The sequence below is a fragment of the Odocoileus virginianus genome, chromosome 32 (genome assembly GCF_023699985.2).
Source record: "Odocoileus virginianus isolate 20LAN1187 ecotype Illinois chromosome 32, Ovbor_1.2, whole genome shotgun sequence".
Taxonomy (NCBI): Eukaryota; Metazoa; Chordata; class Mammalia; order Artiodactyla; family Cervidae; genus Odocoileus; species Odocoileus virginianus.
The window spans coordinates 694,840-721,724 of record NC_069705.1 but is presented as its reverse complement, the minus strand read 5'-3'; the positions used below and the strand labels follow the sequence as shown (position 1 = coordinate 721,724).

Below are 26,885 nucleotides of genomic sequence, written 5' to 3'. Positions count from 1 at the left end.
GCCTAACTACCCAAATAGTCCAACAAAACAAAATTACAAAAGTCCAATATTTGACTTATGGTCATACTTTAAATTGACATGTCAGAAGTACAATTCTGTATTTTTCTTATGATCCTTACCTGTTAGAATATGCTTATCCTCCATTATTCTTTCAAGGAAACAAAACATTTTCTTTCTTTTTTTTCAAATTTTTTTTTCTTTTAACTTTTTATTTTGCATTGGGGTATAGCATATTAAAAAGCAGAGACATTACTTTGCCAACAAAGGTCCATCTAGTCAAGGCTATGGTTTTTCCAGTGGTCATGTGTGGATGTGAGAGTTGGACTGTGAAGAAAACTGAGCACCAAAAAACTGATGGTTTTGAACTGTGGTGTTGGCGAAGACTCTTGAGAGTCCCTTGGACTGCAAGGAGATCCAACCAGTCCATCCTAAATGAGATCAGTCCTGGGTGTTCATTGGAAGGATTGATGCTGAAGCTGAAACTCCAGTACTTTGGCCACCTGATGTGAAGAGTTGACTCATTGGAAAAGACCCTGATGCTGGGAACGATTGGGGGCAGGAGGAGAAGGGGACGACAGAGGATGAGATGACTGGATGGCATCACCAAGTCGATGGACATGAGTTAGAGTAAACTCCGGGAGTTGGTGATGGACAGGGAAGCCTGGCGTACTGCGGTTCATGGGGTTGCAAAGAGCCGGACATGATGAGCGGCTGAACTGAACTGAACTGATCTGATGTGTAGCTGATTAACAAGTAACGTGACAGTTTTAGGTGAACTGCATTGGGACCCATCCATGCATACACATCGACACCTAGGTACCTATGTATGAAACAAAACATTTTCTCTCTCTCCCTTGGGTTTCTGCAGGACCTTTGTTGGAGACCCCTGCCCTCCAAGCTTGTGTGCGTCCATTCTTGGCATTCATCCTTGTAGTCAGTAAACATCTCTCATCACTCTTTCAATGTGTATTTAATGAGCATCTGTTGCGTGCTGAGCACTTCACTCACCACCGATGAACCCTTGCAGGCTGTGGGCCAATCCCTGTGCTCAGCTCTCTGGACACAGAGGTGTGTGTTGGATGCCACGACTGTGAGGAGCGGTGCATTGTAGTGGGAGGTGTGATGGCATTACAGCGGGGGTGCCGTGGACACATGTGAGTGCTTACTTCTCTAAGATCAGCAGTGCTGTGATCAGTTATAATATGCGATACACTATTTTTATATATGATGTATCATTTTACTCAGGGGCCACAAGACACCTTGGAGAGGATGCATCTGATAAAAAGGAGGCTTTCACCCCATGGCTGTTGTGAGGGGACCAGAGGCTGAGAGGGGGTTAAACTCGCAGGAATATTCCTGGGAGAACAGCTGTGAGAGAAACTGTGGGGTGATCCAGGAGAAACTGGGGAAGTTGTTGGACCTCCCGGCTGATCTGGGGGTGAAGGGGAGAGGGAAGATGGTAGAAGTGACCCAGATTCCTGTCATCCAAGGAAAGCATCGGAAGACAGAGGCTGCCTCGGGGCTCCCTGCCTTCAGGGCAGGGATTGGCCTCAACATATTGGCTGCCCTCTGTCTTGGTCTGGAAGGAACAGCCCTCCGTTTTGGTCTGGGAGAAGACATCAGAGCTCTGTATTTAAGCCCCTGGGTCTGAGCACCCTCCCGTGGGTGGCAGGTGTCTGGGGCACGTTTTCGGGGTCCCTGTATTGACTGTGAGGCCAGATCGCCAGACAGACAGGGTCGATTAATCAAAGTATTTGCTTAAAGCAGTTTGGTACCTTTTAAGAGGTCTCCAAGATCCATCTGGCTAATGTGCATTTTGATAGAGAAATAAAGAAGGATGAAGGGCAGATGTTGAGAAATATTGGGTTGGCCTAAAAGTTCATCTGAGTTTTTCATAGCATCATACAAAAAAAAAAACCCAAATGAACTTTTTGGCCAACCCAATAATAAGCAGAGATGTTCAGTAGCTCAATCACCGAGTCTAATGTGTACATCTAACGGGTTTAGGCAGGGAGGAGACATTGGAGAGTTTAAAGTAGGGCATGTTAAGTCACTTCAGTCGTGTCTGACTCTTTGCGACCCCATGGACTGTAGCCCACCAGGCTCCTCTCTCCATGGGGTTCTCCAGGCAAGAAGACTGGAGTGGGTTGCCATGCCCTCCTCCAGGGGATCTTCCCAACCCAGGGACTGAACTCGCATCTCTTATGTCTTCTGCATTGGCAGGCGGGCTCTTTATCACTGTCACGAAATGAGAAGGGTTCGATTAAGATTTCTTTCCTCCGAAATGAATCAGTAGATGGATTGGAAGATAATAAGAAATAGGGAGAAGGGAACAGGGGATGTTCTGGCCATTGCAGTAACACCGGAGATGAAGCTCGGAGAGGTGTATGGAGGTTAGAATTAATATCACTCGGTCACCAATTGTGTGTGAGGCGTCTCTTATTTACTGATTTCTGGCTTGCACACTAGACAGTGGAGTCTTCCCCTCAGCTGTGGAGGGACTGCATATAGAGACACCGGTTTGGGAAAAATGAATGCTCTTTGGACAATGAGGCATTTTATTCAGTAGATCCCTCAGCACTGATTTACCCAGACCTGGATTGATAACTCAGTGTATGAGATGCACAATGGATTTGTGAGCTTTTCTTGCTTGGGAGGCATTTTATCAACCCCTGCAGGGTCAACAGCCGCCTCAAATCTTGTAAAGAGGGGAGCTGAGTGAGCTCCCTTCCCTTGCATCTCGGTATCGATTCTTACCTTTGTCTACTTAACAGAAGTCAGTAAGCAGAACAGCAGCCATGAATTTCTCGCCACATGGGTGAGGAACTTACCAGCCCGCCCCTGTCTGTCTTCCTTTGTCCCTTTGGAGGGCTGCATCTTTGCTGACTCCAGGCAGGTGCTTGGGGGTGGCGGGGGAGGGTGGAACCTGCAGACACTGGTCTGACAGTCATCTCTGTCAGAGCACCCTCATCTCTGACATTCAGTGATGGACAGATAGAAACCTGTGCTCCTGGATCCAGCAAGACACAAATCACCCACACAAATCACCAGAATCTCTAGTAAAAACAATGTGCTTTCATTCCAAACTTCATTTCTATTCTTTTGGTTTCATGACATTCATTCCAGCAACAGATTCCGAAGCAAAACTGTATGTATAAACCGCACTGTCTTGGGGCAAAGGAGAAGAGAAAGAGAGATGGTTGTGATTCTCTGGGGAATATGAAGATGGTTTCAAAACAGCGTTTTTAAAGCACTTACCTGTCCCAGGAGGTGCCTGAGTACTTTTGTTAGAGTCCGAGCTCCATCTGCTCACCACACGGTGGGCTAATAAATCAGGAGACGAGGTATCGGCACAGGGAATAAAGACTTTATCGAAAAGCCAGCAGACTGAGAAGATGACGGAAGTCATCTACAGAACTACATCTGGCTCCTACAGAAACATCTTGTTGGGATCTGGATGCTAACTTCTTTTATGGAACAAAGAAGGAGGGAGATGAAGAGGTAAAGTTGAAAGGTCAGAAGATGTTGCAAAAATATCCTGGTTTTGACCAGATTCTGGGATGGCATGTATTAATTTCTTCTTTCCTACAGCCATTCATGAGTGGATCTGATCAGTATGTTTCCTGTGACCTAAGCAAAGGCATCTGAGGTTAATGCTTAGTCATGGGAAGCAGGGTTCCCAGAGATGGGCCATTATGAACTCTTTAAGTTATAGGCAATATTCCTTTAGTGACTAACCTGTAGTAAATGTGATAGAATACAAAGATCCAAGTGAAATAAACAGATCCAATATGGAGTCAGATTTATTCTTCCCTGTTGCACTTTGTATCATTTTTCCTTCATCTTCCCTGTCCTCCTTCCTCTAAAAAAAATTACTAGAGTATAGTTGACTTTACAGTGCTGTGTTAGTTTCTGCTGTATGGTAAAGTGAATCAGCTGTACATGCACATGTATTCCCTCCTTTTTGGGTTTCCTTTCCCCTTAGGAAACCACAGACCATTGAGTAGAGTCCCCTGTGCTATACAGTCAGTTCTCATTAGTTATCTATTTTATACATCAGTTGCGTCAGTCTCTCAGTTGTGTCCGACTCTTTGCGACCCCATGGACTGCAGCACGCCAGACTTCCCTGTCCATCACCATCTCCTGGAGCATGTTCAAACTCATGTCCATCGAGTCGGTGATGCCATTCAACCATCTCATCCTCTGTCGATGCCTTCTCCTACTGCTTCAATTTTTCGCAGTATCAGGATCTTTTCCAGTGAGTCAGTTCTTTGCATCAGGTGGCCAAAGTATTGGAGCTTCATCCTCAGCATCAGTCCTTCCAATGAATATTCAGGACTGATTTCCTTTAGGATTGACTGGTTTGATCTCCTTGCAGTCCAAGGGACTCTCAAGAGTTTTCTCAACACCATAGTTCAAAAGCATCAATTCTTCAGCACTCAGCTTTCTTTATGTAACAACTCTTACATCAGTACGTGACTACTGGAAAAACCATAGCTTTGACTATACGGACCTTTGTTGGTAAAGTAATATCTCTGCTTTTACTATGCTGTCTAGGTCGGTCATAGCTTTTCTTCCAAGGAGCAAGCGTCTTTTAATTTCATGGCTGCGTCACTATCTGCAGTGATTTTATACACAGCAGTGTCTTTATGTCAATCCCAGTCTCCCAGTTCATTCCGCCCCTCCTTCCTCCCTTGGTGTCCATAAATTTGTTCTCTGTATCTGTGTCCCTATTTCTGCTTTGCAAATAGGTTCCTCTGTACCATTTTTCTAGATTACACATATGTATGTTAATATGCATTTCTGTTTTTCTGACTTATTTCACTCAGTATGGCAGTTTCTATGTCCATCCATGTCTCTGCAAATGGCACAGTTTTCTTTCTTTTTATGGCTGAGTGATAGTCCCACTATATATGTGTGTGTATATATATGTGTATATGTACCACAGTTTCTTTATCCATCCCTGTTGTTGGACTTTGAGGTTGCTTCTGTGTCCTGGCTGTTGTAAATGGTGCTGCAATGAATATCATGGTGCATATAGCTTTTGAAACTATGATTTTCTCTGGCTATATGCCCAGGAGTGGGATTGCTGGGTTATAGCTCCATACCGCTTTCCATAGTGGCTGTATCATTTCCCCAAAGAAGACATACAGATGGCCAAGAGGCACAAGAAAAGATGTGCATCATCACTAATTACTAGACGAATGAAAATCCTCTACTAATTACTAGAGGAATGCAAATCAAAACTAAAATGAGGTATCACCTCACATCGGTCAGAATGGCCATCACCCCAAAATCTACAAACAGTAAATGCTGGAGAGGGCGTGGAGAAAAGGAACCCTCTTGCCCTGTTGGTGGGAATGTAAATTCATACAGTCCCTCTCCTCCTCCTGTCTTCATCTTCTTTAAATTCACTAAATCCTCAAGGTCGCGGTCACTCCTAGGTCCAGAGCACAAGGATGGTTTTCCATCTTTCTCACGGTGGAAGTCTGTGAGGTCCTGCACCCACCTCGCTGTCCTGCCTCCAGCCCTCTTGTTCCCCCCTTGCTTCTCACCCCCTTCCCTCAGCTCCAGACCCGCTCACCTCCTCCTTACTCCCCGGACACCCACAGAGCTTGGTCTCAGGCCTGTTGTCTTTGCCCATCCCTGCTGCTCTTCTCAACAAGCTTGGCAACGTCCCCGCACGTGGGAATGGCCAACCCCCATTCCCGACTCCAATTCCTCCAATTCCTGCTTTGCTTTCTTCTTCGTCATGGTCTCTATTGCCTCGTTATACCATATAATTCACTTATTTTCATCCACCGCCAGCCTCTCCTTACCAAAACAAAAGGCAAAGATTTATGCCTCTTTGATTTCCTGCTGTGTCCTCAAGCACATTGCAACAATGCCTGGCTCTAAAAGGGTGACTATTAAAAAATCTCCATCCATATTCATACTCATCAGCTACTAAATATTAATTATTAATAGTAATTAGTGGATATTCACAGGACGGGGCTGAGAAAGCGGGAACAGTTTCCCCAAGTCACCTTTTTAGGAAAATGGCAAGGCTGAGAGTCAAATCCAGATCAGTGTCTGGCCTGTGGTCGACGACCTTGTCAGTGCTCGGCGGCTTCCTTTCCCTCTGAATAGCCAGCTCCATACTTTAGTGTATTCAGGGAGTGGTTTCCACACAGGGGTCCTGCTGACTAGACTGCGTGGTGGGCAGGGATATGATTGAAAGAAGCCAGGAAAAGAGAGAAGGGTGATCAGCAACCAGCCCGCAGTGGTCTGCATGCTTCCAGGAGTTCAACGTAGGCGCCTCGGGAGACTGCTGGAAACCTTCCCCACACTCAGGCTGGATGGCCGCACCCAGACCCTGGGAAAACCAGTGTCACGTGTGAGCCAGCCAAGGGTTCCACTTTGACTGCAGGCACAGATGTCTAACTGGAGTTTGCTGTTTATTCACATAAGCTGCTTTGCCATTCGGAAAGAGGAATTAATCAAAATACTTCAAATGATGCACCTTGAGAAAGGTCACCCCTTTATCATGATTGCATTTCCATATTTGTTCCCTGTTAGTCTGCTCTGCATGTGTGTGTGTGTGATGCTTTTAAAAACACTGTGGTCTGCTCAGACCCACCCCTGGTGGTGGGATGTGTTGGAATCTGTTCAGAGGACGTGGTGGAAGTATCGTGGAGCTGTATTTAGGTGCAGACTGATGGACCGCACATGGCCTACATTTCTGTCGCATCTGTTCAAGCGGAGTGCTTCCCGGCCCTTGCAGCTCACGGGAGCCTTGAAGAGCTGCGCTGGGCTCCTCTCCCCGCTTCGTTACCTGGCAGTCACCAAGGAGTAAAGGTCAGGGGCTGGAAGCATGTAATTATGCTGCTCCAGGAGCCGGTGCTCGCCCCTGGAGACCGCTAGAATGTGATTCATTTCTTCACTCTTTCTTCTCAAGTATTAACAAAGTCAACAGAAAAGGCTTTTCTTCCCCACCAGAACTTGCCAGCCCTGGATGAGAGCGGTCAGCATGAATTTTAATCAGAGAGTCTGTTTTCCAGCCCTGAATTTGCCATAATCAATTTCTTTTCGTCTATTAATTGAAAGCGAATATGTGTAGGTTTGAGAACGGATGGATCTGGCCGCCTGGGAGCCCGCTGGCTCACATTCAGGGCTGAGAAGGCGTGCGCCTCGCCACAGAGGTCGAGCTTATGTAAGAGGTCCGTTAGAAGGCGGTGTGTCTCTTGTTAAAGCGATTCACCCTGTGGCTCTTTAAATGGGTCAGCCAGTGCTGTAAATTAATTTACACAAAAGGGAGTCACATTTTCTCCTTATTTATTTTTATTCTTTTAGTAATGAATCAGTGCAGGGGGTGAGATGCATAGGATCTCCTTACCCGAATCTTTCTTTTTACTGTGTCTTGGGGTTTCCAGATACTCTGCCCTGCTTACCTTTTCCGGCAGTGTGAATGTCATGATGCAAAGACCATGCCCACCTGGGGGACTCTGCCCGGGTCTTGTGGCTCCTTTCTGTGATCTGAAGCACCCTGGAGTGATGGCATTTGAATGGGGACACATAGATCTTTTTTGTTTTTTTGGCTGAGATTTAGTGAGGGTGTGTCAGTGTTTCTGAGGATTACTGGAACCACAGCAAATCATTCCTTGGTTGTTCTTTTCTGACTTGATATTCTGTAACATTTTTTCTCCCACTCACTGACTGTATTAGTTTTGCTGTTGCATTGCTAAATTGTGAGCGACCCCATAGACTGTAGTCCACCAGGCTCCTCTGTCCATGGGATTCTCCAGGCCAGAATACTGGCATGGGTTGCCATTCCCTTCTTCAGGGGATCTTCCCAAACTAGGGATCGAACCCAGGTCTCCTGCATTTCAGGCGGATTTTTTTTACCATCTGAGCCACCATGGAAGACCCCGATTAATAACACTTTCCTAGGACTGCTGTAACAAAGTACCATAGATGAGTGGCTTCAACAGCAGCGATTGATTGCCTCCAAATTCGGGTGGCCAGAAGTCCTAGATCAAGGTGTCGGCAGGACCCAGTGAAGGAAAAGATCTGTTCCAGACCTCTCTCCTAGCTTCCGCTTGTTCCTTGGATTATGGCAGCATAATTTCACTTTCCACATGGCATTATCCCCATATCTGTGTCCACACTTCCCCCTTTTCTAAGGAGACTGGTCATATTGGAATTGAGGCCCTTCCTACTGAAGGGTTACCTTGTCTTAACTTATTGCACCTGTAATGACTGCTTGCAAATAAGGCCACATTCTAAGCTACTGGAGGTGAGAACTTCAACATACAAATTGTAAGGGGAGTGGGTTGGGGGCACAATTCTGTTCATAACACTGGCCATTAGTTATGTGTTTTTGCTTAATGAATCACCCCTAACCTTCTGCCTTATGAGAATCCAGGCGTGGTTTACCTGGATATTCTGGCCCTGATTTTCTCCTGAGACTTCCATCAAGACTTCACTAGTGATGCATCAACTTCCATGTGGTTGTGGGCAGGATCTAACTGCTTGTGAATTGTTGGGATAGAGATTTCTATTCCTCACTAAATACTGACCAGAGGCATTTCTGGGTATGAGCAGCTCATAACCATGTGAATAAGAAAGCAAGAGGATGAGAGATCTTGTGAGAGGAAACGGAAACCACAGCCTTTTCGTAGCCTAGTCTTGCAGTAATACAGTACACGTCTTATGTGCTGGGCTTCCCTGGTGGCTCAGCGGTAAAGAACCTGCCTGCAATACAGGATGACGCAGGAGATGCAGGTTCGATCCCTGGGTCAGAAGGATCCCCTGGAGGAGGGCATAGCAGCCCCCTCCAGTATTCCTGTCTGGAGAATCCCATGGACAGAGGAGCCTGGTGGGCTATAGTCCATAGGGTTGCAAAGACTTGGACACAACCCACGCAACTGAGCACTCATGCATGCCCATCCTATTTGCTAGAAACAGGTCACCAGATTGGGCCCACACTCGAGGTAGGGGCATCACACATGGCATTGGTACCAGAAAGTAGGGACCTTTGGAAGCTGCTCTCCATGGTCCGTTCTCTGAGTCATCCTCCTTTTTCACGCAACCTAACTTCCCAGGTACTTCAAGTGGCAAGTTCGATCCCTGGTTAGGGAAGATCCCCTGGAGAAGGGCATCGCAAACCACTCCAGTACTCTCTCCTTGAGCATTCCGTGGACAGAGGAGACTGGTGGGCTACGGTCCATGGACTCGCAAAGAGCTGGACATGACTGAGCGGCTAACACACACACAATGCATGCTTTCCCCTGAATAGTTTCCTTGGCCTGCTTCTTACCAGTAGAATTTCTGTGTTCTGATGGCCCCTTCTCATTTTGTACTGTGTCTGCTTCTTTTAGTCCAAAATGACACTATTTCTGCTAATATCATTTTCTCAAAAATACCAGAATTTCTTTAAGCCTTATAGGGGTTCAGGAACTGAGGAGCCTCTTGATTAAAGTGAAAGAAGAGAGTGAAAAAGCTGGCTTAAAACTTAACATTCAAAAAACGAAGGTCATGGCATCTAGTTCCATCACTTCATGGCACATAGATGGGGAAACAGTGGAAACAGTGTCAGACTTTATTTTTTGGGGCTCCAAAATCACTGCAGATGGTGACTTCAGCCATGACATTAAAAGATGATTGCTCCTTGGAAGAAAAGCTATGACCAACCTAGACAGATTATTAAAAAGCAGAGACATTACTTTACTGACAAAGGTCCATATAGTCAAAGCTATGGTTTTTCCAGTAGGTCATGTATGGATGTGAGAGTTGGACCATAAAGCTGAACGTCAAAGAACTGATGCCTTTGAACTGTGGTGTTGGAGAGGACTCTTGAGAGTACCTTGGATTACAAGGAGATCAAACCAGTTGACCCTAAAGGAAATCAACTTTGAATTGGAAGGACTGATGCTGAAGCTAAAGCTCCAATACTTGGGCCACCTGATGCAAAGAACTGACTCATTGGAAAAGACCTTGATGCTGGGAAAGATTGAAGGCGGGAGGAGAAGGGGATGACAGAGAATGAAATGGTTGGATGGCATCACTGGCTCAATGGAATGTCCATTGAGCAAGCTCTGGGAGTTGGTGATGGACAGGGAAGTCTGTCATGCTGCAGTCCATGGGGTCGCAAAGAGTCAGACACGACTGAGCGACTGAACTGAACTATAGGGGTTAATTGTACTAGAATAAATTCACAGCAACAAATCTCTCCGAGAAAAGTCTTTCTCTAGCTTTGGGTCCTATTGAAGAAATCATGGGGACAATCTGTAAGACACACCTTCAGTCTCTTTTAAGGCTGCTGGGCTGGACCCAGTAACAGCTCAGTCTTTGATCTTTTTGGAGTCTTAACCCAGTGATAGTTATGCAGTCTCCTTCAGCTCTGTCTCTGGACCAAATTTTTCTGACAGTGCTTAGAAATAATTTCTTAATCTTAGCATCTTTTTCTGTCCAGAGACACTGAGAGTTTTCAGTCGTCTAGTCTGGCTTGCTTTTCATTTAACAGGTCTCCCTTTCATTTCTCACTCTCAGGGTTTCCCATAAGCAGCGAGATGAAGCCAGGTGGCACCTTCAGCATAGCTTGAGAATCTCCTCTGCTTAGTCACCAAGTTCATTAGTGCTGGTCAAGACCACCTTGTGAGGGAGAAACTATATTTTAGCACCCCTCCCATGCATAATTGTGAAATCCGCCCCTCTCCCCATACCCTCATGCCATCTCCCTGCTCTTCCCTTACCCCTCCCTCCTTCTTTCTTTGCCCTTTGCAGCCCTTGGCTGTTCAGGCCCAGGTTCTCAGCATCCCTAGTCTAATAGACATCTTGTTTCCAATAACTCAAGTCTGCTAGATTCAAGTCCTTGGACACCTGGAAATGCTTTGTGATAGAGATTCATCATATAAACAAACAACTGATGATGGTATAGTTGGCTAATATGTTATTCCCACAACACTGTGTCAGTTAAAATGTGTAAAATAGTCTTTAAGAAGCAGTCAAGTTACATTATTCTAAAGCTATAATTCTAATGATTTACATTTAAATAGCTTTTCCCACTCACTTTATCATTTAAAAGGGTTTTCATTAACCTACTTATTCCTCACAAATGCCCTATGCAGCAGATGTCTTTTCCCCAGTTTTAAGGTTTGGGAACTGGGGCTCAGAGAGGTCAAGTCATTTTTTATCAGTTGCATGATTTGAAAAAAAAAAAAAAATAGAGAGTAGTTGATTTGCAATGTTGTGTTAGTTTCAGGTGTATAGCAAAGTGAACCAGTTAATACATGTATCAACTCCTTTTTTTATGTTCTGTTCCCATATAGGCCCTTACAGAGTGTTGAGCACAGTTCCCTATGCTATACAGTAGCTCCTTATTAGTTTCATGTTTTACATACTATTGTTATTGTTCAGTCCCTAAGTCCTATCCAACTCTTTGCAAACCCATGAGCTGCAGCATGCCAGGTTCTGTCCTCCACTATCTCCTGATATTTGCTCATATTCATATCCATTGAGTCAGTGATGCTATCTAGCCACCTCATCCTCTGCCATCCCCTTCTTTTGCCTTCAATCTTTTCCAGTATCAGAGTCTTTTCCAATAAGTCAGCTCCTTTCATCAAGTGGCCAAAGTATTGGGGCTTCAGCTTCAGCATCAGTCCTTCCAAGGAATATTCAGGGTTGATTTCCTTTAGGATTGACCGGTTTGATTTCCTTGTAGTCCAAGGGGTTCTCAAGAGTCTTCTCCAGCACCACAATTCAGAAGCATCAGTTTTTCAGTGCTCAGCCTTCTTTATGGCCAACTCTCACATCTGTGTGTGACTACTGGAAAAAGCATAGCTTTGACTATATGCACCTTTGTTTGCAAAGTTATGACTCTGCTTTTTAATACACTGCCTAGGTTTCTCATAGCTTTCCTTTCAAGAAACAAGTATGTTTTAATATCATGGCTGCAGTCATCATCTGCAGTCATTTGGGGGTCCCAGAAAATAACATGTGTCACTGCTTACACTTCCCGTTTCTATTTGCCATGAAGTAATGAGACTGGATGCCATAATCTTAGTTGTCTTTTTTTTTTTTTTAAGGTTGAGTTTCAAGCCAGCTTTTTGACTCTCTTCTTTCACCCTCATCAAGAGGCTCTTTAGTTCTTCTTTACTTTCTGCCATTAGAGTAGTATATCTGCATATCTGAATTTGTTGATATTTCTCCCAACAGTGTTGATTCCAGCTTGTGATTCATCCAGCCCAGCATATTGCATGATGTACTCTGCACAGAAGTTTAAAAAACAGGGTAACAATGTACAGCCTTATCTTCCTCTTTTCCCAATTATTCCCAGTTATTCCATGTTCAGTTCTAACTATTGCTTCTTGACCAATGTACCTCAGTTTCTTAGGAGACAGGTAAGGTAGTCTGGTACTCTCAGCTCTTTAAGAATTTTCCACCGTTTGTTGTGAGCCACACATTAAAGGCTTTCGTGTAGTCAATGAAGCAGAAGTAGATGTTTTTCTGAAACTCCCTTGCTTTCTCCATGATCCAACAAATGTTGACAATCTGATCTCTTGTTTCTCTGCCTCTTCCAAAGCCAGCTGATACATCTGGAAGTTCTCAGTTCACGTCCTACTGAAGCCTAGCTAAAAGGGCTCTGAGCAGAACCTTGCTAGCGTGTGAAATGAGTGCAACCTGTGCTGGAGTTTGAACGCCCTTTGACACTGCCCCTTTCTGAGATGGGAGCGGAAGCTGGCCTCTTCCAGGCCTGCGGCCATGGCTGGGTTTCCTGGATTTGTTGGCGTCTGGTTCTGCATCTGCGTCCGTGCCAGTCTTTCACCTTATCCCTCCTTCCCCGTTACCACCTGCTGACAGCAGCTTTGTTTCCTACTTTTGTAATTCTTTTTCTGTTTTGTAGATAAGTTCATTTCTGCCTTGTTTTTTCTTTAGATTCCACATATGAGTGATATTATGTGCTATTTGTCTTTCTCTGTTAGACCTCCTTCACTCAGGATGACAATTTCTAGATCCATCTGTGTTGTCGCAAATGCCATTATTTTGTTCTCTCTCTGAATAATATTCTGTTGTATACGTGTGCTACATCTTCACTATCCCACTCACCTGTTGATGGATATTTAGGTTAATTCCTGGCTATTGTAAATAGTGTTTCTATGAACATTAGGGTGCGTGCATCCACTCTAACACATGTCCAGAAGTGGGATTGCTAGAGTATAAGATAGCTCTATTTTTAGCTTTTTTATGGAACCTCCATACTATTCTCCCTAGTGGCTGTACCAGTTTACATTCCCATCAGCAGTGGGGGAGGGTTCCCTTCTCTCCACATCCTTCCAGCATTTATTGTTTATAGAGTGTTTGATGATAGCCATTCTGACCAGTGTGAGATCACACTTCATTGTAGTTTGATTGCATTTCTCTAATAATTATCGATGTTGAGCATCTGTTTGATGCGCCTTTTAGTCATCTGTATGTCTTCTTTGGAGAGCTGTCTATGTAGATCTTCTTTCTAGAGTCGTTTAGAGAGAGGGATGAGGGTGAATATTTTTACCAGGATGGCCTCTAATTGTGGCTGATCTGTCTCCGCGTCATGGAGTTTCCTTCTCACCGACACTGCGGGCGCCACTGCCCTCTGTAGTGTGTGTTTTGCTTTGTTTTGGTCCAGACCTGGCTGACCTGGAGGGGCGCGACCAGAGTCCCCCAGAGGCTCTCCACAAGCACGCGCTGGCTTTCTTGGTCCTCTTCTTCAGCCTGTCTGCACATCTCTAAGCTAGATTTTGGCTCCATTGGAAATGTCCTGACAGTTTCAGTAGTGAATTTGGGCATCTGCTGAAAGATTTGGCTGTCTCTGTAGCTGACGGCGATCAGCAAATAAACTCTTCAGTGTGAAGGGAAAATAAATTGAAAAGGAAAGGAAAAAGTATAGAAGCCTCTCTATCTGTGGATTGGCCATTTTGGAGTTTGTGATTATTAAGATGGGGCTGACAGAAAACTGCTGAACTTGGAACTGGGCGACTTAAAGGGCTGCGGCTATCTGCACTGTGATGACCTTGGCCCAGCCACAGGATTCCAGCATGACGGAGGTGAAAGGGCCTAGAGAACATGTCTGTCCATCTCTTGATTGAGTTGCTGAGAAAGCTGAGGCTTGGGGAAAGGAAGCTGTATTTGCAGTGTAGATATTGAGTGCTAAATCCAGGCCCAGATCTTAATTTAATGTCTTTTCAGAGGTCGCTAGTTCCATCATGCCATGGTTTGGTGTTTTGATAAGATTATAAGAATTGTCAAGTAACTTCTTATAAAAATTGCATTATGATGCTATTCCGGTAGGCAGGCTTGGGTACCAGAGTCCTCTGTGACCCCATGTTGCCTCCATTAGCATCCTTCTCTCCTTATCAATCTGCCATCTCTCCTCCTCCAAGCTGGCTATGTACCATCCTACCATCCTTCCCAGTTACTCACTCAGCAATGTGCCTCACAGGCCTGGCTTCTCAATTTTTTTTTGTTTTTGTTTTTCAGGAGCTTTTTGTTTGTTAATTTATTACATTGGGGTATAGTTTCTTTACAATGTTGCGTTAGCTTCTGCTGTACAGCAAAGTGAATCAGCTGTATGTGCACATATAGCCCCTCCCTCATGGACCCACTGAGGAAATGAAGCTTAAATTTTATTCATGTTAATTACTTTACATTTGAATACCACGTTTATACTGGGTACCATGGTGGACAGTGTAGTCTTGATGGTTAAGCTTTTCGCTGTTGTTGTTGCAGGAGAAGATGTTGAGAACCCGTGAAATATTAGCATTCCTCCTACCCCCAGCGTCTTTGTGTCATACTCCACGGTTTCCCAAGACCTCTCACTACTTGAGAAACACACAGAACGAGAGCCGCCCTTGGCGTATATTGTAGAAAGCATATTTCTCTTCAACACCCTGTCTCTGTTCCTGTCTGTTGACTTAGCTTAAAGCAGGGGCTCATGTAATGGAGTAAGTAATACTAATACCAACAGTGAGATCTTAGTGATCGTAAGAGAAGACATTTACTTACTGCTCCGTGTGCACGAGGTACATAATACTTCCATATGATAACTCATTTAGTCTTTTTTTATTAAAAGAATTTTTAAAATTGGTACATTTTTTCATTTTTAGGCTACACCACACAGCATGTGGGAATCTTAGTTCCCCAGCCAGGAATCGAACCTATGTCCCCTGCATTGGAAGCATGGAGTCTTAACCGCTGACCCACCAGGGAATTCCCATCTCATTTAATCTTGAAGCAGCCCCACGAGCTCTATGCTATTATGAATATCATGTCGTTCCCATCTTACGGATCAGGAAACAGAGGTAAAGGCCATGGGCGTCATGAGCGTCAGGTCTGGGGTGTGAGGTCCAGCGTGTGACCGCAGAGCTGTCTCTCTCATAACCACAGAGCTGCCTCGACCTTATGCACCACCGCAGAGAAGCTCCCAGCCCGCCCTCTGTCCCTGCCTAGGGCCCAGCCCACAGGGAGATGGGGCTGGACTCTGCCCACTAAACCAGAAGCAGAGCCGGATCAGTTTCCTCCTGCAGCACTTCAGTATACTTCTGGCACTGGCTGCCCAGAGTCTGCAAAGCCTTCAGGAGGTGAGGCTGTAATCTTCCATCAGACCACCCTCCCTGCAGACCCCAGCTGCAAGCTTGCGGATCCCCAGGCTACCTGCGCTTCTGACCAGGTGTCTACAACTTCCAAGGCCACTACCACTCCCTTAGGTTAGACAGTTCACTACAAGGAACTGCAGATCTCAAGAGGACACTAGACTTATGATTACAAAGCAGGGGTCCCCAGCCTCCAAAATCGAATGCCTGATCATCTGAAGTAGAGTTGATGTAATAATAGTAGAGATAAACTGCACAGTAAATGTAATGCCCTTGAATTATCCTGAAACCATCCCCCTCCCCCCTGGCCCATGGGAGAATTGTCTTCCATCAAACCGGTCCCTAGTGCTAAAAAGCTTGGGGACCTTTGTCAAGGATAGAAATCAGGACCAGACAAGATGCACCGGGTGAGGTCTGTATGCTCCCAGGTGTAGAGCTCTTGAGCCCTCTCGTTGGAATGGGGGTTTCAGGGGGCACCACTCACTGTCCTGGTACTCTGATGTATTCACCAACAAGGAAGCTTAACTAAGCTTTAGTGTCCAGAGTTTTTATCGGGGCTTTGCTTTCTTTCAGTGTGATGGACTGAATCATCCGCCACATCACTGACCTCAGTCTCCAGCCACCCTCCCTTCCCCTGAGGTCAGAGTAATAGCATTTGGCTGAAAGCCACAACTCTATGATCTCCTGGCTAGTCTATCTGGCTTGGCCAGCCCCCACCCTGGAATTATCCTGGGACTCACCAGGCATCACCTTGTTCGCATACGCTGTCAGAAAGTGACAGTCGCTCAGTCGTGTCTGACTCTTTGCAACCCCATGGACTATACAGTCCATGGAATTCTCCAGGCCAGACTACTGGAGTGGGTAGCTGTTCCCCTCTCCAACACTATCAGAGCCCGTCATGAATAACAAAGATACTCCTATCAGTTGGGAAATTCTAAGGGCTCAGGACCTCCACCCAAGAGTCTGGGACAATAATAGCAAACGAAGCAACAGACAAAGGATTAATCTCAAAAATATACAAGCAACTCCTCCAGCTCAACTCCAGAAAAATAAATGACCCAATCAAAAAATGGGCCAAAGAACTAAACAGACATTTCTCCAAAGAAGACATACAGATGGCTAACAAACATATGAAAAGATGCTCAACATCACTCATTATCAGAGAAATGCAAATCAAAACCACAATGAGGTACCATTACACGCCAGTCAGAATGGCTGCTATCCAAAAGTCTACAAGCAATAAATGCTGGAGAGGGTGTGGAGAAAAGGGAACCCTCTTATACTGTTGGTGGGAATGCAAATTAGTACAGCCACTATGGAGAACACTGTGGAGATTTCTTAAAAAACTGGAAATAGAACTGCCATATGACCTAGCAATCCCACTCCTGGGCACACACACTGAGGAAACCAGATCTGAAAGAGACATGTGCACCCCAATGTTCATCGCAGCACTGTTTGTAATAGCCAGGACATGGAAGCAACCTAGATGCCCATCAGCAGACAAATGGATGAGGAAGCTGTGGTACATATATACCATGGAATATTACTCAGCCGTTAAAAAGAATTCATTTGAATCAGTTCTAATGAGATGGATGAAACTGGAGCCCATTATACAGAGTGAAGTAAGCCAGAAAGATAAAGAACATTACAGTATACTAACACATATATATGGAATTTAGAAAGATGGTAATGATAACCCTATATGTAAAACAGAAAAAGAGACACAGATGTATAGAACAGACTTTTGGACTCTGTGGGAGAAGGTTAGGGTGGGATGTTTTGAGAGAACAGCATCGAAACATGTATATTATCTAGGGTGAAACAGATCACCAGCCCAGGTTGGGTGCATGAGACAAGTGCTCGGGCCTGGTGCACTGGGAAGACCCAGAGGGATCGGGTGGAGAGGGAGGTGGGAGGGGGGATCGGGATGGGGAACACATGTAAATTCATGGCTGATTCATGTTAATGTATGGCAAAAACCACCACAATATTGTAAAGTAATTAGCCTCCAACTAATAAAAATAAATGAAAAAAAAAAGAGAACAGTGAAAAGAGAAAAAAAATCTGCTAAATTTTTTATTATATAGCAGCTACATCAGAAGTGTCTCTTTCAGCTGACCAAGATCAAGGATAAGGACCTTTGAATTTCTAAATTTTAGTGGTTACTGGACACATTTATACATGTTACTTCATTTTTCTTATTTATTAGTGATTTTTTTTAGCAGATACATGTATGGAGACTAAACAAAATTGAAAATGTGGCACATGAATATCAAAGTAGTAGCAATTGGTGTTGGAGTTTAAAAACCAAGTTTCCTAACTTTAAATAAGAATCCCCTTGCATCTGTAAGAAGAAGAGTAGAAGATAAGAATAGAGATGTGATGCTTTGAATTCTTAATTGTGTTTCTTATCTAAAAATGCAGGATGGAAGCGGACTTGGCCAAGATGGGTCAGGAAATGAGGAATGTGAGAATCTGAGAGTGAGGCTCCATCCCTAGGAGACGATTGATTCTCTCTCCGGTTTTTCTTCCTGGGTTTATTTGGAGAAGCTGATGCATCAATAAGGCCTGTGTCAGGCCTTATCCCAAACACTGAAAATATAGAAACAGAGTCCTGGGCTTCTTTGCAGGGTGGGCAGAACGTGTATGAAAGTTGGCCATAGGATGTAGTTAGAAAAACAGAAGTGGAGGGACTTCCCTGGTGGTCCAGTGGCTAAGAATCTGCCCTGCTAATAATACAGAGGACATGGGTTCAATCCCTGGTTGGGGAACTAAGATCCCACGTGCTGCAGAGCAAAAGCCCACCCACTGCAACTACTGAAGCCTGGGCGCCACAGTTAGAGAGTCCGTGCGGAGCCACGGAAGATCCCCTTTGGTGCAATGAAGATCCCGCCTGCTGCAACTGAGACCCAACGCAGCCAAACAAATAAATCAGCTGGCTAACTCCTTTATTCCATCTGCAACCTTAATTTAAAAAAATAAAAAGAGGAACACGCTTAGGATGGGCAGCTAATCAGGATGGGACTGGGGTAAGAGGGAGTCAGCAAAGATCTCCCGAGGGAGCCAAAGTAGGAGCTGGGGCTTAGAAACAGATTTGCAAAGTCTACAGTGTATCAGGAAATGGTACCAGAATCTCCTGCTTCAGACTGGGAGGCGGAGGGGTCCTGGCGATGCCCTGAACCTAAAGCTTTGCAGGATTCTTGCTCTGTTAGCATCTGCCTCAGCTATAGCTGGACCCGCAGCATCTGAGGAATGAGGGTGCGAGGTTAGCATACCTCAGGAATGCTGAGGGTATATGGGGGTGCTTCAGGGTCCGGGGAGCTTCTTATCTGCGCTATGAGGACTTTGGACTTCCCTCGGGTCCCTTCTGCCTCTAACTTCTTGTGATCTTGATGAAAAATGTTTTGCAAAGCAAATGAATAAAGTAAACAAGATTATAAGGAGAATATTTGCCTTCTTAAGGGAATAAATTGTTCTCAAACACATCAGGAGCCTTCATTTGCATATAAACAATGCAAATTCTGTATAAGCAGAGGAGGCTTGTTTTCTTAGGTGTTTTGGTAAGTTAATTACAGATCGGTCTTTTCAATTTTGTTACTCTAAGTATATTAGGAGGTGGAAGAGCTGCATTCATTTTAAATACTGTTTACTTCAGAATAGTCGCAGTTCCTCGAATGTTCAGACTATCTGTATTTTCTCTGAATTAGCCTGAATTTTTGTAAGTTATTTCTGTCTTTAATGGATTATAAAATATATGAGATTTGCTTTTCTAAGAAGGTTTGAAGAAGTTCCCCTTGCATAGCCCAGCTGAACCCTATCTGCTCTCAGTCATCGTGGGTTGTCTCAGGACACCCAACAAAGTTCATGCAACCTTTTAGGATACAAAGCCCTATCTGTTCTTTTAACTTCCAGTGTCTTGTGGTCTTTCTGTGTCTTTCTCCCCTTATAACTTTGAGTGTCCCTGTGTCAATCAGACTGCATAGACTTCCACTAATAATAACACTTTGCAAATATTTTATGTGTTTAGACAAGTTTTGAGGATCATGGAGATAGCATCATGCACAGAACAATGCTGTCTTCCTGGTCCTACTCTCTCTGCCTCATCTCCTTCCCCTTTCCCCCTTATCTTGTTTCTCTCCTCCCCTTTCCCCCCCCCCCACCCCTCTTATTCCCTCCATTCACCCCTTGCAAAAGCAAAGCAGACTGCACGCCATGCCTTAGGTGTAGCAGTTTACCAATCACTTTCTGTAGCTTGGACATTTTCTTGGGGTTCTGTTCTCTGCTCCTGAGAGGCAGCTCAGAAGTTTCCAAATCCATTTATTTTGTTACATCTTGTCAGGGTTTCCTGAAAGGATTTCGTGAGCAAATATGCTTCTACTAAGCGGGATGAGAGCAGGTGACATGGATGAGCTCCCTGGAGGAAGAAAGACGCTGTAGCAGCACGTGGGAGCCTGGCAGGTTCGGAAACCTCAAGCAGGTCTGTGGTCAGGGTTTAGCGTGATCATGAAGGCGACCAACAAAGAGATGGAGACGCAGGAGAAGGCGGTGGTCACATCACAGAGGGCTTTTGTTACTGTGTTTTCTTCTGGCGGGTGATGGGAGCCTAGGGTTAGTACAGATTGCAGTGCAAGGAGGCAGCAGGGTGGTTGCAAAACTTACCAGATAGAAGATGGTCCAGCGTCAAGGTCCGGAAATAGGGCAGAGGCAGGGCGTGCAGAGCAGATAACCCTTGGGAGGGCGAAATGAAGCCAGTCAGATTTGCGGTTGATTGGTCATGGGGTGAGGGAGAGAAAGAAACATGTCAGGAAAAAATCTTGAATTTCTGCTCTGGATTCAAGTTAGAAAATGGAGTTAAAGAAAGACCAGAGATGATGATGTTCGATTATGGAAATACAATTCAATTTGGTTTATTGTTGTCACTGTCTTAATACCTTAGGCAAAGATGCCAAGCCCTTGGAAGTCCTTTTAGGCACAGGCAGTGGGTTGAATAAGTTCAAAGTCAATGACTGTCCGGATACATGTCTGTGGAAGATTTTGGAACAAAGCTCCTCATCTGATGGATCCTGGGCATATCATTTCAGATAAGACACAGCTTAGAGCTTCATGGTTCATGTCACTGCAAACAGCTGTAATCAGAGCTGAGGATGTTCTGTTTTGTTTTTTGATTGGTTTATCAAACAGTGTAAATTCAGCCTGGGGGTAATGATTCATTTCATTTTCGCTTACTCACCACTTTAAACGCACTTGGTCTGAGCACTTTCTCTACTTCTCTCTCTCACCTTGATAATATCTAAGAAAACTGTGTACATTTCTGATCATTTTCAATGGTGAGAACGGTTTAATTTCAGCATTTGAGACTCCTTTTCAGGTATTAAGTCTTTATCAGACCGCAGTACACTTCTGTTTCACAACTCATTCAGAGCATCCTTACTCCCCGGACCTGGCAGGTCAGATGGGTGAACGGGGTGATTAGTGGAAAGAAAAGCTTTTTACTCACAGGTCCTGCTCAAGTGACTCTTTTCTGGCTGGGACTTTGAAATCCAAGACCTGTTTTTAAGGCCGTCCCACCTCTTTTTATGGCTTCCCTGGTGGTTCAGACAACAAAGACTCCGTCTGCAGTATAGGACACTTGAGTTTGATCCCTGGGTCGGGAAGATCGCTTGGAGAAGGGAATGGCAACCCACTCCAGTATTTGGCCAGAGAATCCTATGGACAGAGGAGCCTGGTGTTGGGCACGAGTGACTGAACATGCACATACACATCCCTTCTGGGGACAGGAACTCCGACAGGACTGGGGATCGTGGAAACCGTACTGTGTACTGATGTGGAAACTTCTCTTGAAACGCAGAGATACCCATCACAAATTGTTCTAAGCTTTTCTCACTGCATTCTAAAATCCCAAGAAAAGTCCCAGTAACCTTTAATTACAGGGTCTTATTTTTTAGATAATGAAAGAAAAGATCACCTTGTCATCATTTTTCCCATGATATAAGTCAGAAATAAAGTGAGTTCTGTTTGATTGGTATGAATACAACGCAACTGAAATTGTCTCTTCAAACAGAAGCACATTGAAGATTGAAAACAAAGACCATCCCTCCCCAGAAATGGAAGCTATGTACTGGATTCTTTTTTTCCCCTATGCCTTTCTTCAATTTTCTATTTAAGGAAATTTCTGAAAAATGCATGAATTATGCAGCTTATCTCTCAGATGAGAAAGAATTTTCTTCTTGGATTGGATGGCTGCATATTTATTAATAGCAGTAAAATTTTCCATGTTCTTTTGTATCAGATGGGATGCTGACTAAACTATGAAGGAGGCTTTCCAGCAATAATAACAGTAACGGCTGAATAATTATAAAAGTCGTATGGAACCGAAAGTCATTTTAATTTGTCATTACTTCTATGTGTTTAGGAAGGATCTGAATAATTATTCTGCCTATAAAAAAGAAGAGTATACTATTTTTCCTCATTATGGGATTATGTTCTTAGTATAACACTTTTACTATAAGTTTAAAAAAAAAAATGAAAAACCAAAACCTCTCTTGTGGTTTCTCCTAAACGATGTAATCATGATTGAAGTTTGCTCAGTTGGGAATATATTTGGTCTTCTTACTATTTTGTGGACATACTGCACTTCAAACTCATTTTCATTTGAAAAGTGTTCATCTTTGCAGTTTTTAAAAATGTGATTATACTTGTTTGCCTAGTGAGAACTTCCAACCTCTATGTCACATTAATTCAAGAAGATGACAAGGACTGTAGAATTTCCTTAGGTCATGACCGGATGGTAGCAGACACTGGATGTGAGATTCTAAAACAGGCTCTTTCTTTTTATAACAACTGTTAAAAAGCATCTGTGGTTACTAGGGTCATTCCAAGGCAAAATTTCAAAGCTATTTTTACCAACACCAACCCCCCCCACCAAATGCAAGTAGTCTCCATTTTCTTCTGGTTTGCATTATCCCAACAGCATTTAATTCTTATTCAGATCCTAAGAATATTCTATGACAGCACTATTTTTGGAAAATAAAATTTCAAAATATGCTGTGTGCTTCTAGGTGAGTGAAAGAATTTTCCTTTGTGGTGTGTGTGTTTTTATTTATCAGATTTCCGCTAAGATATTTAGATCTCAGCGTTGAACAGGAAAATCTATGCAATGGTTCTGACCTACTCCAGCACATCATCACCCTCCCTCCTAAAATATAGCCTTAGGGTAAATGGAGATTGTTAAAAGATACAGTTTGGCAGGCTGATTGCAGACAGAAGAAACCTTCCTTAGTGTGAGAAAAATCCCTTTCACATCTTGTCAACAAGCTCTTTCACCTTTGATTTTGATCTTTCCCAGGATGCAACTCCCACCCTTGACAGCTGATGACTGTTCCCGTAACTGAGCCAAGTTCAGCCTCAGTGCTCTCACCTTTAAAATGGAAAGAAATGACATTCACATTAAAGGTGGTTGAGGGGCTTAAATTATAGTGTAAAATTAGTGTGGGACTTCCCTGATGGGCCAGGGGTTAAGACTCTGAGCTTCTACTGTAGGCAGTGTGGGTTCGACCCCTGGCCCCGAAGGTTCCACATGCTGCCCCAACAATGCAGCTAATAATAATAAATATGGAAATTTTGTCACGTGGTAGGGATGTAATATATGGAGGCATCTTTTTACCACAAAGAACAAAGACTAAAAACCTGTTTAAAAATTAGTTATCGCTTTGCTTTCAATCAATACTTTTTGAGAGTAACGCCAGAAACAGTGTTTTCTTATTTAACTGAAAATTCTGAATGAACTGAGAAGAGGACTTGTAATTCTTTGAAATCTAAATGCTATAAAATTATTCTTTCCTCGCAAAAGGAGGGCTTTGCAATGAGTGAAACCTGGATCTTACAGATGGGCATTTGCAATACACCATACACAAGATTCAACTTATTATTTTCATTTTCATGAGAACTTTCAGAATGAATTTGGTGTCTGGATTGCCAGTATAGAAATAGAGTTTTTCTTGTGCATACATAGAGGTGACATTGGTAATTGAATTAAGATATACACAGCTTATTGAAAACTTAATTCATCCTATCAATTCATCCTTACTTTAATTTGATGGCTAATGTGGTGTGGGGGGTGGGACGAGCTTGAGAGAGAGGGTGGGTGGGTGGGAAGAAGATTGAAAAATGTAATTATGAAAGAAGGTAAAACTGTGTTTCCTTCTGTCTTACAGCCTGAAGAATAAGTAGTGAGAACTTCAATCAAGAGATGAGAAAAGAAAGTCAGGATATTTCTGCCTTGGAGAAATGCTTACCAACCACCAGAGGAAGATTTGTTCACGAACAATGAACATTTCTCATGAGGATTCAGATTAACATAGGACTAATCTTAGTTTTGGGGAATGAATGAGCTTCCTTTCTTTCTTTTTTTTTTAATTTTGTGGTAAGCTATGATATGTGGATGGATTTTGGAAAAATTCTTTCCTGATAATATATTTAGCACATGTTTTACATCATAATCCTATAGCAAACAGCAGGAGCATCATTCAAACTTAAAGACAGTGGGGAAAAAAAAAACTCCGTTTCCAATTTATTCTCAGATTTCTTCACCAAGTAATTATTCTGTTAACTCCTTGCTGGTGGAAATGCACACCACACCTATCAAGAAATAGACTTTATTTTTTCATCGTGTTGAACACAATTGGTGGCAACGTGCACAGAACCTGGCGAATCACTATTAGTAGAAGATACATAATGGACACAAATTCTCATTTTGCCTTCAAAAATATGAGCCAGCTTTGCCATCCGATCAAGAATAAGGAGGGTAAATCAAGAAGGAATCCTCCTTTTTTTTTTTCCTGATCATTCAAAGAACAGTTTCTCAAAGTTAAGCCAAGTCCTCTTTTGCAAGCTGCCAAAACAATAGCTTAGGAAAAGAATTAGTTTGCCTGCATGATGATCCTCTTAGGCAAAAATGTCTTCATAGCAGTTGACCTTGATGAAACGTTTTCCCAAAGGCATTCACCAAAAGAACGATCAGCCCCAGAATGAGGGGGAAGTAAAAGAATGTTTTCTTATGAAGTTGGCCTGAATTGTGGACTTTCGTGTAGGGAGCGGAGGATTTAGAAAGCAATGAGGGAATTCTGCACAAATGACCGCCTTGGACTTTGAGGTCACCCATTCCTGTCTTTGTCACTCAAGTCCTCTTGCTGAGCTGAGATTCAGCCGCTCCGGAGAGAATGCCACTTGGCCGGTATGGCAGACTGGAAAACCGTTCCTCTCTGATGAGGGATATCTCTGAGGTTGAAATCTCTAGGTTGAAATCTTCTCCATGGCGACTGGATTTGCAGGTTCACTGCAAAGCTGGGCATTTACCCTCTAGTCTGAATGCTTCTTAGGACCCTGACTGGGGGTGCCCTTTCTACATCGTGACCACAGGGGGTTGGTCTCCCCATGTCAGGGTTTCCTGGGTGTCTGTGATTTTTCCACAGAGACCTAAGGTGGTTACAACTCGGCGAGCAATAAATGAAATGACTTAGGGATGCACAGTGTCTTTATGGAGGTGTTTGCAATTTGGCCCTGTTCTCTCGGGAAGGGTCCACTCAGGAGAGACCAGGCTTGTTAGTTTCTTTGACTTCAGAGAGAGCCAGCCCCGCCAGTCACACCAGCCACGGTCCGTCCCGTGGGAAGGAAGGAGGCTTTGATAGGAAGAATCTATTTTTCTGTCTTGGAAAGCACACAACAGAACTACAAACTTCCCATGATGACTTTTCTTTGAATGTGTAAAATAAAGCTTTCTTTGTCAAGTCTGCTGTAAAATAAGCACTAAGTAAAAAAAAAAAGAGAAAACAAATCTTTGTTTCTGGTTGTGTTTAGAGTGTTTTTTTTAAATTATTGTTAATAACAATATAGACACACGGATGAATGTAAATCTCTTTTGCTTTTCAGAGAGGCTGTGCCAAACCCTTTATAGATATCAGATTATTTTAGAATTCCTTATCTAGATACCGTGGCTCTTTAGGTAATCTGTCAAGTCCAAGTAAACACCCAACCCAAGATCTTCTGGTTTATTTTCAAATTTCTTTATTTCTGTCCATGCAAATAAAAGGAATGATCATTCCTGTGTACTATGGAGGTGACATATTCTGCGATGGATGTGATTTCTATTTGGGGAAGTGTTGAATGGGAGCGTCTCAGCTAGGGAAGCTAGAGGCTTGTTCTTGTCCCTTATTGGGTGGGAATGGTTCTTTTCGTTTAATTAGGTGATTTCTTACCTTCCAGTTTCATGAGGAATGATGGGATTGAGATGTAAGGGAAGAATTTCAGATAGCCATACAAATTCTGGTGGAGAGGATGAGCCCCTGCAGACCTACTGCTCTGGAAGGACCATCTGATTACAGGGGAGATCCCAGGAGAGAGAGGAGTCCAACATTTCCCTTAAAATCTCCATTCAGGGAACCAGGGGAGAACCCTGTCTCTTTGAAAGAGTGAGAGTATCCAAATCGTCAGAATCCAAAGTACTGGCGCTCATCCAGAACACTTGTATCAGCTAGCCCAACCAACTGCTGCCCATTTGAAGTTGACCCCCATGAGGGAAAAACGATTTGGCATTAACACACAAGCCTCAGTGTTCAGTTGCGTCTGACTCTTTGTGACACCATGGACTGCAGTCCTCCAGGCTTTTCTGTCCATAGGGACTCTCCAGGCGAGAATACTGGAGTGGGTTGCCATGCCCTCTTCCAGGGGATCTTCCCAACCCAGCAATCAAACCGGTGTCTCCTGCACTGGCAGGCAGATTCTTTACCACTGAGCCATGGGGAAAGTCCCAACACACAAGGCTAATGGTGTGCTTATATTAGAAGAATATTTTTATATTTAAAAGGATACTCACTAAGTAGCTGAAATAGTCTATGGTGTCTCAGAGAGAGGAAATCTACAGGACTGGGCATGCAATGCACTTACTTTGCAAAGAGTTTTTTCTTCTTTAGGTACAGAGGAAAACTTCAAGCAGGCTTCTGGGCCACTGGCCACAAATGCCATGGGAATGAGACTCAAGTTAACGAGCTTTCATTATACATAGTCTCCCCAGCCCTGCACACTCATAAATATGATCATAAAGCAATCTGCTAAGTAGAGAGGACTTCAGTGATCCCTCTGGCTGATAAAAGTAGTAATAAAACCTATCTGTAGTTGCTGGACTACAAAAACCAATAGAATTTGTTTTCCCTTTACCTTTTAGATGACATAGAAACATACATGGGAGCTGTAGGAGCCTTTATACCTTTCTGGGGCTTCCCT

At 43.8% G+C, this 26,885-nt stretch overlaps 1 protein-coding gene across 2 annotated transcripts in view; it reads left to right on the top strand.

Moving 5' to 3' along the window:
- Positions 1 to 25,726, top strand: part of ZMAT4 (zinc finger matrin-type 4) — a 362,220-nt gene extending 336,494 nt beyond the window's left edge. For both annotated transcript variants that reach the window (XM_070459721.1, XM_020876283.2), the window contains one exon: positions 23,822 to 25,726. In XM_070459721.1, the coding sequence (XP_070315822.1) occupies positions 23,822 to 23,837 (16 nt within the window). In that variant the 3' untranslated portion in view covers positions 23,838 to 25,726. The remainder of the gene's footprint in view (positions 1 to 23,821) is intronic.
- Positions 25,727 to 26,885: the final 1,159 nt, after the last annotated feature.